The following is a 14,398-nucleotide window of genomic DNA, read 5'->3' as shown; positions in this document are numbered from 1 at the left end:
TTTAAAAAGTCAGGACATCACTTTCAGCTTGTTGCACATCTATATGACATATAAGAGCTGTGGATTAGCGCGCGGAGAAACACTGCTGGTGACCTTTTGCCTTTCATAACATTCTCTCATTCTGACAGACGGCTCTTTCCAAAGGCGGCGCCACATTTCCTGCGTAACCTTTCCGCGGGGATAATAGATGCCTGAAGAAGGTACTTCTGCAAAAGTGTTTGCCTTCCTAATCTCCCTCACCTGCTCATTTCATTTGGGCCCATTTCATTCTCATCTTTCAGCAACCCTGCGTGAATGAACATCTTAGGCAGTGCAGGGCCGAGGCCATGGGGGTTTCCATCAATGCAACAATCAGTGATGGGAGCTCAGAGGCCTGCACCACTCTTAAAGGTTCCAACACAGAAACACAGATCCAAAATGTGCTCTGCAGCAGACCGACCGAGCGGTTCGAGCACGTATGTTTCTATCGGCTGCATTTACTGATGCGACGCCTGGATGCCAGCAGCGCCGCTGGCTGGCTAATGGCAGGTGACTAATGTAGTTTGACAGAATCCAAATCTCTTTATTAGGCCCTCCTTCGTCTCAATTGAGAGGCACAACTCAATCCAATACCCTAGCAGATTTTTTTAGTGGACTCTCCTGTCAAATATGAACGATGACGTGACATTTAAGGGCAGATTCTGCATAAAGAAATGTTCTTTCGGCACAGTGGAGGCTCCAAAGCCAAAGTGGCGAATTGTGTACCGGCGGCGCAAATGCACTTATCGCAACAGGCCAACAATGCGATCAAGAGCATGCGTTAGAAATATGCAAATTGCCCCGTCAAGGAGATTGCTGGGTGGAATAATAGTATTTCTCTTAAAACCAGCTTTAATCTTCGCATAACGGCTCTGCGTACGAAGAGGTTTAGAGCGTCTCTTTCCACCTCGCTGACTTTCAGCAGGCAAAACACCCACGTTCTGGAGGTTGCAGAGATCCCACAACTAATACGGCATTGTTTTACTTTTTAGATCACTAGCGTTCGCAGTCAACAGGGTGAGAGAGAAAGAGAGGGACAGACAAAGAGAGAAATGAGTTATGCAAGAGGCCCTTTTTTTAATTGGACTGACATTCTATGACAGTGTATGCACAGAGGCAAACTGGCGCACACTCACCCACACACTTTCCTTTAGGCCTACCTGTGTTTTATTGAGTTTCCCAGATCTCTTCGGGGAATCTGTGGGGACCAGCGAGGCACTGAGAGAGTGTCTGGAGAGGAAGAGACGGGAGAGAGAGGGGGGGTTGTTATGTTTTTTATTTTTCTTTCGGTCAAATGGTAATACTGACAGAATGCCTTTCAGAATTGACTAAATGTCTTATATTAAACATTCATTAAGCGCATATGGCATTTCGGGGGAATGGGCCGATTTTATAGCAACAAACTGACATTTTGGTGTCACTCTTAATCAGCTGTTTGGATATCAGGCACACAGTTAGTCATGAATCACTGTCAACTCATCACTGTAAATGAGCTCTTGTCCTAATTGTCTAGATAGATAGATAGATAGATAGATAGATAGATAGATAGATAGATAGATAGATAGATAGTTTGCATGTTAAGATGCACATATCTCATATTTTCTACCTGTATTCCATTGTGAGAAACTCTCGCTTCAAAAAGGTTTCCACAACAAAGACATTTCGCTCGGTCCATTAGCGCTGGCAACAACCGAGCAGACCAATACATTCATGCGCCACCTCTTAATACCAGGTGAGGATGGCAGCCTACACAGCGCTGCCTGTGAAGGCGGCTGGATGTGGTGGATATGCATTGATATGATAATGATGTGCTGGCTGCCAATAGTTCAGTAACAAAGGAGCCGTGCTGAAAAATGCTGAAAAACTAATAGGTTATACCGGAAAGTGCATCATGTAAGATCATTTTTGTTCTTGGTGTTTTAATTAAATTTCTGCTAAATCTCACATATCACAGGCCTGTTTAGGTTATAAGGTGTTACACTTTTAGAATATCTCACACAGAAGTGGTGTACATCATCGGAAAGCTGAGAACCTGAAGATTAATTTGAGATGCAGCTCAGCACTGTGTGTCAAGTTGTTCTCGTCATTAATAAGAAATAAAAAATAATTAATAAATTAATTCATGCATTCATTAAAATGAATTGTGAAAGTGTATAAGGGCTTAGAACATTATGACTAAAGTATATGATTTCCATTCCCATGCTCTATTATGTCTCTGAAATTGTTGCAGCAATTTTGGGTTTGATACCATTTGTTACACAGATTTGGTGCTAAATTTAAAAAAAATTTTACAACTCGAGAATTGATAAAAAATAAGCAATAATCCCTCCAAAATACCACATTAAGACATCAAGACCTTGAGGAACACCGTAGAAAAAGCCATGCTGTGATTTGGTATCAAAATCTTTTGACATTTGGAGATTTCTGCATAAATTGTACTTTCCAGCGATTGGATGGCGAACACTTCTGTTCTGGAAACTGCTTAGAAACCCCCTTATTGTCAACATAGCCATTGTCAAACTCACGATGAATAGTTTAAAAAATGATCAAAATTTAACCGTAGTTATCTTTTTTACTCCCTGCGTCTTTCTTCCCACAATGCAACTCGTCCACCGACAATTCAGTCTGAGATTCGGGTGTGTTATAGCACAGATGAGGAGAGGGCTACAGAGGTCTGGGAAGCTCACTTCTTTCTAACCCCACACCTGCAGATTTCATTCATTTTCAAACTTGTCTTCAGCCCCCAAAAAAGATCAATTATATTAACCATTGTTCCAATAAGAATTTAAGAGACAATTTATCAGACTATGCGCAGCTCCCTCAGGAGCCAAAAAAGGTTTTATACATTTCTTTCCACATATGCAGCAGTTCTCCTCAAGACCTGTAAACAGACTTTGATGTGTAAAATCGGCACACTTTCCCTTTAATGTAAGTCGTATGTGCATGTCTCATATTTGAAGAATAAACAGGTTTTATATAAACTGTATAACTCTGCCCATACTCTGTGATATTCATAAGTGTACACACAAACACACACAGTCCAATCTCTCATCTTTTGCGTCTTCTTGGCTGAAAGTAAAAGGTGTAATAATTGAGTAATTTTCTGGCTACCTTTATGCAGAGTTATTCATGAGTATTATGTTACTTTTAAGCTGGAGATGAATGCCAGGAAGAGGGGAGTAGAGGGGACTGGAGACTTTTGTGTGTGGGTAGGTGGAGGAGATGAACAATACATTAAATCGAGGAATTGTGTGGATAAAGAGACGAAAACAAGCAAAAGGCCTAGAAGTTCTTTTCTCAATGCATCAAACTCCTAATGCCTTGAAATGGAGTTGTGGGCCGAGGTGTGAGATCGACCTCCATATGAGAGGACAATAAGAGGTTCACTTCAATTAGGCGCGAGAGGAGAAAGAGATCGGAGTCGGTTTCAGCTGGAAATCCCACAATATTGCCCAAAAGAATGAATCATCTACGAATTTCAAGGACACCTTTGTCAATTTTCATATTCACAGGCTCTTCATTATGTCTTTTCATTTGAAAGGAAACAGAAAAGAGATTAAGATTCATTGTTGAGATGCCATTGCTCCTCCTAGAACACTCTTGAAAACTTTTTTCAGAGGAAGATCTCCTTTGCAGGCAGAAGCTCTCTCACTGGTTGACTTTAACTGAAGTCCAAAGGAGCTCCAGTCATAATCTAAACTTTCCAATCATCATGACATTCATGGTGACGATACTTTAGTTAAGTAGATAAATTTCTTGCAGTAAATAGCTACAGACTAGGGCTGGGCAATGTGGCGATATACTGTATATCGTCAAAATTATATAAAAATGTCTATCGTATATATTTTTCTATATCGTCTCCATCACGATATAGGTTAGGCCTATATTTATTTATTTTTTCTCGATAATTTCACTTAAAACGGTTACATTTATTTTGCAATCAAGTTCTTAAAAAGAGAAAATACTCAGTACTTGTCATTTGTGAAGTATTGAATTCACACAGGTGTATACAAACATAGGCTTTGCCATGTGGTTATTTCATAAATATTATATATATTATATAGATATTTATTAATTTAATTACCAGAAAACATGCTATATTGTGATATTGAGATATGAAATGACATTTATCATGATAGAAGATTTTGTCCATATCGCTCAGCCCTACTACAGACTGGTGTGGCTAGAGTAGATTATGGGGAGACACCCCAGGCAAAAAAAACAACATTGTTTTTCAAGCTCTGGTCAATTTTGACATTTTGGTCAATTTTGCTTCCATAACATGTCTTCTTTCAGACTAGTGGAAAGAAAACAACCAAAATACACATTTAGGTGTTTATTTTACTACTTTGTCTATTTGCGTCTTTAGATTTTTCCTAAATTCACTCAAAGTTAGCATTAGATAATGCCTCATTTGCATACTCAAACATAACATTTCAGAAAACTTGTAATACAGAAAATAATTGTCTTAATGTAAGTAATCAACTGGGGAAGTTTCATGTTGATATCTATTAAACATGTTTACCCTATTCACCTGTAGTGTGTAAAATATATGGAATTGGAAACAAGAATTTTGAACCTGGCTTTATCCAATGTTCAGATCTGTAATCTGGAAATGTATGCAAATTAGCAGATAAGATAATGACTCATTTAAATATTTAAACACACATTTTCATTTTTAATGTAAGTAATCAACTGGGGAAGTTTCATGGTGATATTTATTAGTTAAAATTTTACCCTATATTCACCTTGTCCGTTTCCCATTAAAGAGTAAATAAACCACTTTTTAACCTTTAACTTTTATCTATTAGCCTACTTGTGTCACATAAAATAAAACAATACTTGTCATTTTGTCAACAGTTAATAACATATGAGCTAGTAGATGTATTTTCTAAAAAAAATCAGGCGCAATGCACCACCTAAAGGACCAAACAAGCGGAAGTCGATCATTTTGAAATGCGTGTGAATGTATTTTTTTGTAATTTTGTGTGTACAAAAACAATTAATCTTTGTATGACTCAAATTTTTCATCTGATGAGGGGCTCAATCAGTCCTATTAATTGATTATGAGGCTGTGAGTCACTGACAGCGCTAATCTCATGGCCCCGGTGCCGTATAGCATTTCCTGGTTCCTGAAACACCCTTCCTCCTCCTTCTCCAGCCTCTCCAGAGGCTCGGTGTCTTCTCTCCGCACTCCGATGCATCGCTCAATTACACTCAATCAACCTGATAACTCAATACAGAGGGGAAACTGACATCATCTGCTTCTTGTCGGCCTTGTTGGCGACTGGCAGATGATTGGACTTGTCAGCAGCGTGGTCAGGGCTGTTTATCATCGTGTGTGTGTGTGTGTGTGTGTGTGTGTGTGCTGTTGACGTCGCTGTCTGTCTTCTGCAGCAGTCTTTGATGATCTACCATGCCTCAAAGAACGGGGGAGTGTAGATTTGTGTCATGAGAACAAAGTCGTACACTCATGCTCACACACATGCCGTTCATATAAAAAAAAAGCATAAGCTTGAGAAATGACAGAAACCTTTAGAGCTGCAACAATTAATTGATTTTTACCAACTATTAAATTAATTGCCAACTGTTTTTATAATTGATTAATCGGTTTGAGAATTTTTTAAAGAAAAAAAAACAACCTTCTCTGATTCCAGTTTCTTAAACGTTAATATTTTCTGGTTTCTTTACTCCTCTATGACAGTAAACTAAATATCTTTAAGTTGTGGACAAAACAAGACATTTTAGGACGTCATCTTGGGCTTTGGGAAACACTGATCAATGTTTTTCACCATTTTCTGACATTTTATAGACCAAACAACTAATCGATTAATCAAGAAAATAATTGACAGATTAATCAAAAATGAAAATAATCATTAGTTGTGACCATAGAAATCTTCAAACATGCGACAGACGTGTAGTATTTGTGGCCATTTTTTGTGTCTGACGAGGGCATGTATTTGGGCCTTGTGCGTAAAGAATAGCTTTTAAAAGGTTAATGAGCTTATTTACAAGTAAGATGTTGTATTTACAGTATGTGTATTGATGTGGATATTTATTATTTTGTTTGGTTTGCACTGATTTAGTTTTGGTTTCAAGATTCTATTGTTTGATTTTATGTTAGATGTTTTATGTCCGTCCTTGTGTCGGTGCACAAACTGCAGTGTGTAGGATTTGGAGGCATCTAGTGGTGAGGTTGCAGATTGCAACCAACTGAAACTTCTCCCGTGTGCCAAGCGTGTATGAGAACTATGGTGGCCGACGCGAAAACAGTAGATATAAACGGCTCATTCTAAGGTGACGAAAACACAACAATTCTTATTTTCAGATGATTATATACTAAAGAAAACATACTTATTCATATGTATTCCATTTCTGCCAATAGATCCCCCTAAATGCCTGCTGCCACTGCTTCACATTCACCCCTTATCGTTGTTGGAACTATGTACTTCCCTTCAATGAACTGCAATATCTTGTGGAGTTGAGGTATTGTGTCTTTGCCTATTATATGTGCATGGCGGCAAACCAGTTTATGCTTTGGGTATTAATAAAGTTCCTCCTATCCTGTACTATCCTAAAGCGTTCAATGACAAAACTGGGTGGATTTATTGCAAAGCATTCATTCAAATGCAACGTTAACAGCGATTGTTCATCTGCAAAACAAAGACAACTGTGATTTTGGCATTTTTAATTTTTGCAAGTGAGTAATGGAACATGAAAGAGCAGCCACAGTGAGCCGTTAGATGAAGAGCTGCAGGCGACTCCTCCAACTTCTCAACAAGATAATAAGATAATTTAATAATAAATCTTGCTGCTGGTTAGAAAACTATTCACGGCAATCGCAGCATGATATCAGATCGCAGGTGCAATTATTTTGACTGACGTTTTCATTGCACTTTAAACAAATACACCAGTTAGTCTGTTTTATTTCTGACAAAGTAGCTGCTCAAGGAGTGTTTGCTGTAGTATTAAACTGCACCTGCTGTTACCATGGTAATCACAGGTGTTGTCAAATCAACCACAATTGAAATCTCAAAGAGTACAACTTTCACATCTTGGGATCGTGTTGGCAGTTTATTTGTATTTTACTTGCGCCTATCACACCATTTCATGAAGCATAGGCCGTTGACCAAAGTTTGCCAGAGAGCTGTACCAGCTGTTTCCATGTAGATCCATAAATTAATCTAATCTAATCGAAAAGTTATAATTTCCTTATCACCCAAAAACACCCTCAACATCTTCACCAACACAAATCTATGACTTTGAGAAAAACAGTGTCGCGCTCTACCAGTTTATATGTCAGTGTTGTCTTTACCGTGCCTAGAGTAAATGCAGTGTACTGAACAAGGAATGTCAATGGCCCTACACACCTTCACAGGTGTTTGTTATTTTAGCTGATGAGCTACGCTGGTGGTTACGTACTGTCACAGGACATACATTTTGGCACGTCAAAGCATGAAAAGTACAGACTTAATTAATAGTTCACGCCCACGCTGTACTGAGTAAGCACCTAATCAATCAAAGTCATTGAAATCACCTGTGTGGGTTAACAATTGCAGGGCGTTGAAAGAAATGTTCTCAACCAGGGCTGGACTGTTAATTAATATTTTTATAATCAAGGTTTGGCAGGTAAACTCGAATAGGACAACTGTAGCAATCAATAAATCAAATGCTCTGACAAAAGAAAGAAAAACAAATCCAGTATCTGTGGCTTTTGCAGGACTGTAATAAGCCCGACCAATCATTTCCTTCTGCCTGAATGTTGTTGAAGAAAATTTTCGAAGTGGCCAAACGGTGGAAATACAACTTCCGTGTCCGACACATGGTGCCATTGGGCCAACAAAGCCTTTTTCCCATAAACTAACATTGGGAAAGAGACGTCTGTAACTCAGTGGATCATTTTTTTTTAGGTAAATTAACTTCCCAGAACGAACACTCGTAAAATGCACTAATTGCCAAGTCTAGAGTTATTTCCCTTCCTCCGTTCATGTGAATGAGCCTCAGACCATGGGCTGGGAGGCGGGGTTAAAGGAAACGCTAGTGTGCTTGCTTTATGGGCGGCTGTGGCTCAGAGGGTAGGGCAGGTTTTTCCACAGATCAGGTCACATTGTCCTTGAGCAAGACACTTAACCCCAAATTGCTCCCGAAGGCATAGCCATCGGTGTGTGAATGAGTATTTAGATTAGATCCTGATGGGCAAAGTAGGCACCTTAGCAGCCTCTGCTATCAGTGTACGAATGTGTGCGTGAATGGGTGAATGCTGACATGTAGTGTAAAGCGCTTTGAGTGGTCGGAAGACTAGAAAAGCGCTATATAAATGCAAGTCCATTTACAATTAATGGGCTCAATGGATGCGGAAGACCATTCGGCAGTAGGCCATTTTGGTTTCATGCGCCACCATTCTCATAGGAATGAATGGGAGCCCGTCTTCAACGCTGTATCCAGTGCTCTTTATACATACATGGATTGGACGGGCTGCCTGTCTGCCTGCACTCATTGTGCGTCACTGAGAGTCTTCCACAAGCTGCTAGCTTTACAGCTGTGAGTACTAACAATAGCCATGCTCGTTGTTTACATTCTTGGGGGAGTGGCCTGAAGGGACGGGCTGTCAGTGTTGCCAACTTGGCGACTTTTTCTCTTGATTTAGTGACTTTTGGAGCTAGTGCTGCTAGCTAATTTCATTGGAAAAGAGTTGTCAACACTGTGCTGGATTTTTTTGTTAAAATATTTTTTTTTAATCTAGCATACTCTAGGTATAAAGTGTATCTACAAATAATAAAGTGTGCATGCTCATACACGTGTTGTATGAAATCTAGTCGCATAAACAAGCCACACAATGGAAACTCTAGGACATGCGCACACACAACATACAAAGACAAACTAGGGTGTGTAGTTTCTAACTGCATGTTTGCATATGTGTGTGTGTGAGTGTGTGACAGATGAGCCTGCAGGAGCTGAGAAAACCCAAGGCGCCAGACAACAGTGTCCTCCTCCATCTTCTCCGATTGGCCTCAGCCTAATTAAGACGAGGCCTTCCTTCCCCCTCCTCCACTGGCCGGTCACATGACACACAGCAGATCATGGGGTTGAGTATGCTGTGTGTGTGTGTGTGTGTTTGTGTGTGTGGGTTAAAGAGAGAAATGTAACTACACTGAAAGATGAAGAAAGATATGTTTCTGTCTGTGTGTGAGTTAAACGGAGGGGGGCGGGTGTGTGTATGTGTGCAGAGATAAAAAGACTACTTGAGTCTAGGAGGCTATTTAGAGCCAAATATAGTTTATTTGACTGAGATGCCTCTCCTAGTGATTGACTGAGCGCTAAACACTGCTACTCCCCATGGAGGAGAAATTTCAACTGTGGGTAAAAAACAAAAGAGTGGCGACAATTAATACATCATAAGACACATACAACACAGGGGAAAAATCTAAATATTCTCATTGTCTGCGCTGTACTCTTGTCATTATCAGAATCATCAAGGTCCTACAGCTCAATGTGCAGAGTGTAGCACTTCCGCGGTTTGAATAAGAGCTTCAATCAATTTCTTGAATGCATTAAACTGGCACTGTATCATCAGGGGATAATCAAAAGCTTAAGAAGGAAATACCAAACAAATTCAGCACAAAACAACACTCGAACGCAACACGACAATGAGAAGCTGCAGCCTGTTCCACTAGATACGAGTCTGACATTATGGTATATACAGTGGACTGTGCAGAGCAGCAGAAAGAAGTGAACAGGACTGTAAAAAATGTGTGGGCGTTTGCTGCACAATGTGCTGCATTATAGCACATGAGTGTTATATGAGCGATATGTTACAGGCTGTTGCTCGCCATATTCTCAACGTTTCTCATCCATGCGTTTTAATGAGACTTTCCACAAGGTGAACGTACACAGCTGAACAAGTATTTTGTTTGGACTAAGATACTACAAATTAAGATAGGGGTGGAAATAGAGTAGTTATGGTTTGTTTTTTTATCTGAATGTGAGAAAAAAAACTCAGATGAACAGGAGACAAAGCCAGGTTGCTCAGTTGCTATGGCAACAGCTACACGCCGATCAGCCTTTTTGCAGAATGTTGTGCTGTCACCTTTGACGAACACACACACACACACACACACACGCACACACACACACACACACACACACACACACATTTACAAATAACCTACATACACACACAAGATCCCTGTGATAAACTGACAATAGCAATCACAGCGCTGGAAAAATAGCAATTTTCTTGGATAAAACAAGTATCTCTGCCGGCCTTATAGATAGTGGGAGACTTTTAAGACTGGCGGTATAAGTGTGCCAGTGAGACAGAGGGAGGAGGGATGGGAGAACAGATGATGCCCGGAGGCCTTATGGCTCGGTAGTGAATTCCTCAGTTTGAAGAACTCAAATGGCTCGGAGCACGCAGTCGAGTGCCGACAGACAGCAGGTTTTGGTGGCGAGGCCAATCTGACGCTACGCAGGGCTTTCAGGTGACGTAACGCACCCTCTGGCAGGCAAACCAGAGGTCCATAGCTCTTGGACAACACTGATGACGAACGGCTAATTGTTTTCGTAAATATACTAATTTGCTGTCATTAACTGGGCTCCATCTCAACTTCTTGTGATACAATCCATGTGTTGAGTTCTTCTATCTATCAAATGTAGCTAGGTACAAATCGCATAAGTGAACTGGAAGGATGCTTCAGTGGTGCCGACAGATGGGAAGCTCAAACATGAATGCATCATTCAATGCATCATGACCAAACAGTGCTATCTCCCTCAGCAGCGGTTCCCAACCTGGGCTCCAGGCATCCTCTTAGGGGGGTGCCAAAGATCACAGAGGGTGCGCCAGGATTTGTCGGCTCTGACGTTGTCAAAATTAGATTTGCTCATGTATAACTAAAATCATAATAACACACTTACTGGATAATCTATACAAGAGTCTGTATATAATATTATATATTTAAAAATGTATATTTTTTTTAGGACCGTCAAAGTTAAAGCGATAGTAACACGTTCATGCAAATTCGTTTTAACGCCACAAATTGTTTTAATGCATTCACACAATTGATCTTTCAGAGGTTGTAGCAGGATCAGTTTTAAAGCTAGAGTGATGATACTGGTAAAATATGAAACTAGAAAAACACATGGAATCGATTGGTACCAAAAATGTCATACTAGCTTGTCAAGAAGGAGGATAAATAACTCTCCAAACTTACGCTAAATTTTGGCGAGGAAAAATTGTCATGGCCCTTTTCAAAGGGATCCCTTGACCTCTGACCTCAAGATATGTGAATGTAAATGGGTTCAATGGGCAAAATCTACCTAAATATTCTGCTTCAATCCATATTTGTTGGCGTTTAGCTTTTCAAAAACATTTTCACTACTGTCAAAAACTGCTCTGTCGCTTGACGCACAAATAGCGAGGCAGCACCTGCATTACCGGGGTGGTCTAACAGCAATCTATCAACACCATAAATTACATGTATTTAATCACAATAACAACAAATCTATTTTGGCACCAACAATATTATTATAGTAAAAGTTGTTACAAAAAAAAGATCATACTATGTTTCTGCATTCGCTTGGCGAATCCGTCAAGAAGTCATCACTTTATTTATGTTGACGAAACTGACAAGTTATATTCATTAAAGAAAGTTGATTTAATAAAAAAAGACTAACTAATTTAATACGCTGAATCCCTTTATTCAAATTGAGGATTGTGCAGCACACCGCCTGTTGAAATATAAGAATGAACACATCTGATTTGTACTCTGTAGCTTGTAACAGAAAGCTTTAGCGGCAAAGATGAAGGTTTTGAACATCTGCTGTTACACTACCCTGCTGGCTAGTTGGCTATTAAAGCAGTTTGTTTAGATTAGCTGAAGTGTCAAGGACGACCCGGAGTTCTTCAGAGACTAAATTCACACTGAGATCGATGGGATCTTTTGCACAAAAACAGCATTTCAATGTAGATGCAGTAGCGGCACAGTGTTCACAAAGACTCCTCTGACTTGTGACCCTGTTTGTAACACCTGCCCTTCTTTTCTAGGAACCAACGTAGTAACTATTGACCAATCCACCTCTTTATTGACTGCAATTTAAGACCTCCATCTGCGGGGTTTCATTAGCTGGAGTGAGACGAGAACTTGATGCGAGAGCTCTGCGCCAGAAAGAGAGTAAGTCAAGACCCACCTACAAAACATTTACTACTTGGAAAATAGGTTTTCTGCAGTTGTGACCTGATGTTGCAGAAGAAGATTAAAGGGTAAAAGTCATCACACATGTCTTTCACAATCCAGGTCCTCCTATTAGATAAACCTGTCTTGGTCTACTAAGAAAATATAGAGCAAAATACAGAGGAGTATAGTTGAAAAAATGACTTTGTTGCCTTGAGGTTATTGGTACACACTTGTTACAAGAGAACAAGATATTATTACGGCTGCAATTTAACGCAAATGAGTTTTAACGCCACTAATTTCTTTAACACAACTTGCAATCTTTAGGTTGCTGCATGATCAGTTTTAAAGCTAGAGTGAAGCTACTGACATCATATGAAACTAGAAAACCTAAGGAATCCATTGGTACCAACCATGTCATACTAGCTTGTTGCAAAAGAGGCTAGATAACGCTCCAACTTGCGCTAAATTTTGGCGAAGAAAAACTGGCATGGCCATTTTCAAAGGGGTCCCTTGACCTCTGGCCTCAAGATATGTGAATGAAAATGGGTTCTATGGGTACCCACGAGTCTCCCCTTTACAGACATGCCCACTTTATGATAATCACATGCAGTTTGGGGCAAGTCATAGCCAAGTCAGCACACTGACACACTGACAGCTGTTGTTGCCTGTTGAGATTGAGTTTGCCATTTTATGATTTGAGCATATTGTTTATGCTAAATACAGTACCTGTGAGGGTTTCTGAACAATATTTGTCATTGTTATGTGTTGTGAATGGATTTCCAATAATAAATATATGCAAATATTTGCATAAAGCAAGCACATTTGCCCACTCCCATGTCAATAAGAAAATTAAATACTTGACAAATCTCCCTTTAAGGTACATTTTGAACAGATAAAAATTGATTAACTTGTGATTAATCGCTATTAAATACTTTCATCAACTGACAGCCCTAGATATTATAACTCGGTGGTGTAGAGTTTGAGTTTTGTTAGTGAACAGAAGTCAAAACAAACACAAACAAAGGTGAGATTTATCTTTTCTATTCAAGTCAATATGTCAATATCCATCTCCTCATACATATAAAACAATGAAACTATGGCTGAATCACAAAACTGTACGTCTTTACTGGAATACTGAATAGACGTCAACTTCAACTATTCTCAGGTAGCGCTTTTTCCCTCACCCTGTTTTAAATTTAGCCGTTATTTGTAGCCATTATTTATTTGCCAACTCTCAAAAGGGACCTCAATTGTGGTGCCACACTCGGTTGCTAGGAGATCTGTGACGCAACTGCAAAGCGTCTATGCGAGGTTAGGGTGAGTGGGTGACGTCATTAGAACACATGTAGAAATAAACAGAGTGAGTTGTGTGCAAAGCGTATGAAGAACATTTAAGCCATTTATATCCACAAGCACACACTCACAGACTCCTACACTCTCTCTCTCTCTCTGCATCTCATGCACACACACACTCACACATCAGTTTTACAGCAGTGGTTTGTGTTTGTCGAGTCCCAGGGCTCGTACTGGTCCTCCAAAACAAGGCATCAACACAAGTTGGGGCGTCTGGCTGCTCCAACTGTTGGAGCTCAAACAGCCTGAGGCGCTATAGGTGAGCTGCCTGTGAAAATGTCCCTCTGTGGCCACCATTACTTTTCACATTGGACAAACAATGATTTATCATAACACCTGGAGCAAGAGCAAAAACACTGAAAAATAAATATGTATTATTCAAGTTAACCATGAGTATAAACAATAAAAAATGAAAGATGTGAAACTGTTTTTTAAAACGTCTATTGCTCATACATAAACATGAACATACCCAGTGCAAGAAACGCCAATGCTAATGATGTTGGGCGCTTTTCCGCTCTGAGTTGAATTTTTTGGGGCCTAAATAAACTATCTGCAGATTTAATTTAAAACTATCTGCAGATTTTCTTCAGAACACCACTTTGTGCAAAAGCGCCCAGCAAAAAAAAACATTAGTGTGAATCTTTAATGTTATCTAACCGTATCATAACCAGACTATCACAATATCTCTAGGTGGGAAGCCAAACAAACTCATGAGGAAGACTCAGGAAGACGCTGACGTTTCAGCTTCGACTGAGTCATCCCGAGCAGACAGCGTTCGGTCACCTTAGCCAGTCTTGTGGGTCCTCCGTCTGTTTTTATTCAGACGACTAGAGAGATGAGTGATAACGCTGTTG

At 39.8% G+C, this 14,398-nt stretch overlaps 1 protein-coding gene across 4 annotated transcripts in view; it reads right to left on the bottom strand.

Moving 5' to 3' along the window:
• ksr2 (kinase suppressor of ras 2) overlaps positions 1–14,398 on the bottom strand; it is a 119,573-nt gene that overhangs the window by 41,752 nt on the left and 63,423 nt on the right. For all 4 annotated transcript variants that reach the window (XM_074638983.1, XM_074638985.1, XM_074638984.1 and 1 more), the window contains one exon: positions 1,179–1,248. In XM_074638983.1, coding sequence (XP_074495084.1) covers positions 1,179–1,248 — 70 coding nt within the window. The remainder of the gene's footprint in view (positions 1–1,178; positions 1,249–14,398) is intronic.

Source organism: Sebastes fasciatus, chromosome 6, assembly GCF_043250625.1.
Source record: "Sebastes fasciatus isolate fSebFas1 chromosome 6, fSebFas1.pri, whole genome shotgun sequence".
In the NCBI taxonomy this organism is placed as follows: Eukaryota; Metazoa; Chordata; class Actinopteri; order Perciformes; family Sebastidae; genus Sebastes; species Sebastes fasciatus.
This window is presented reverse-complemented; position numbering and strand designations above follow the sequence as displayed.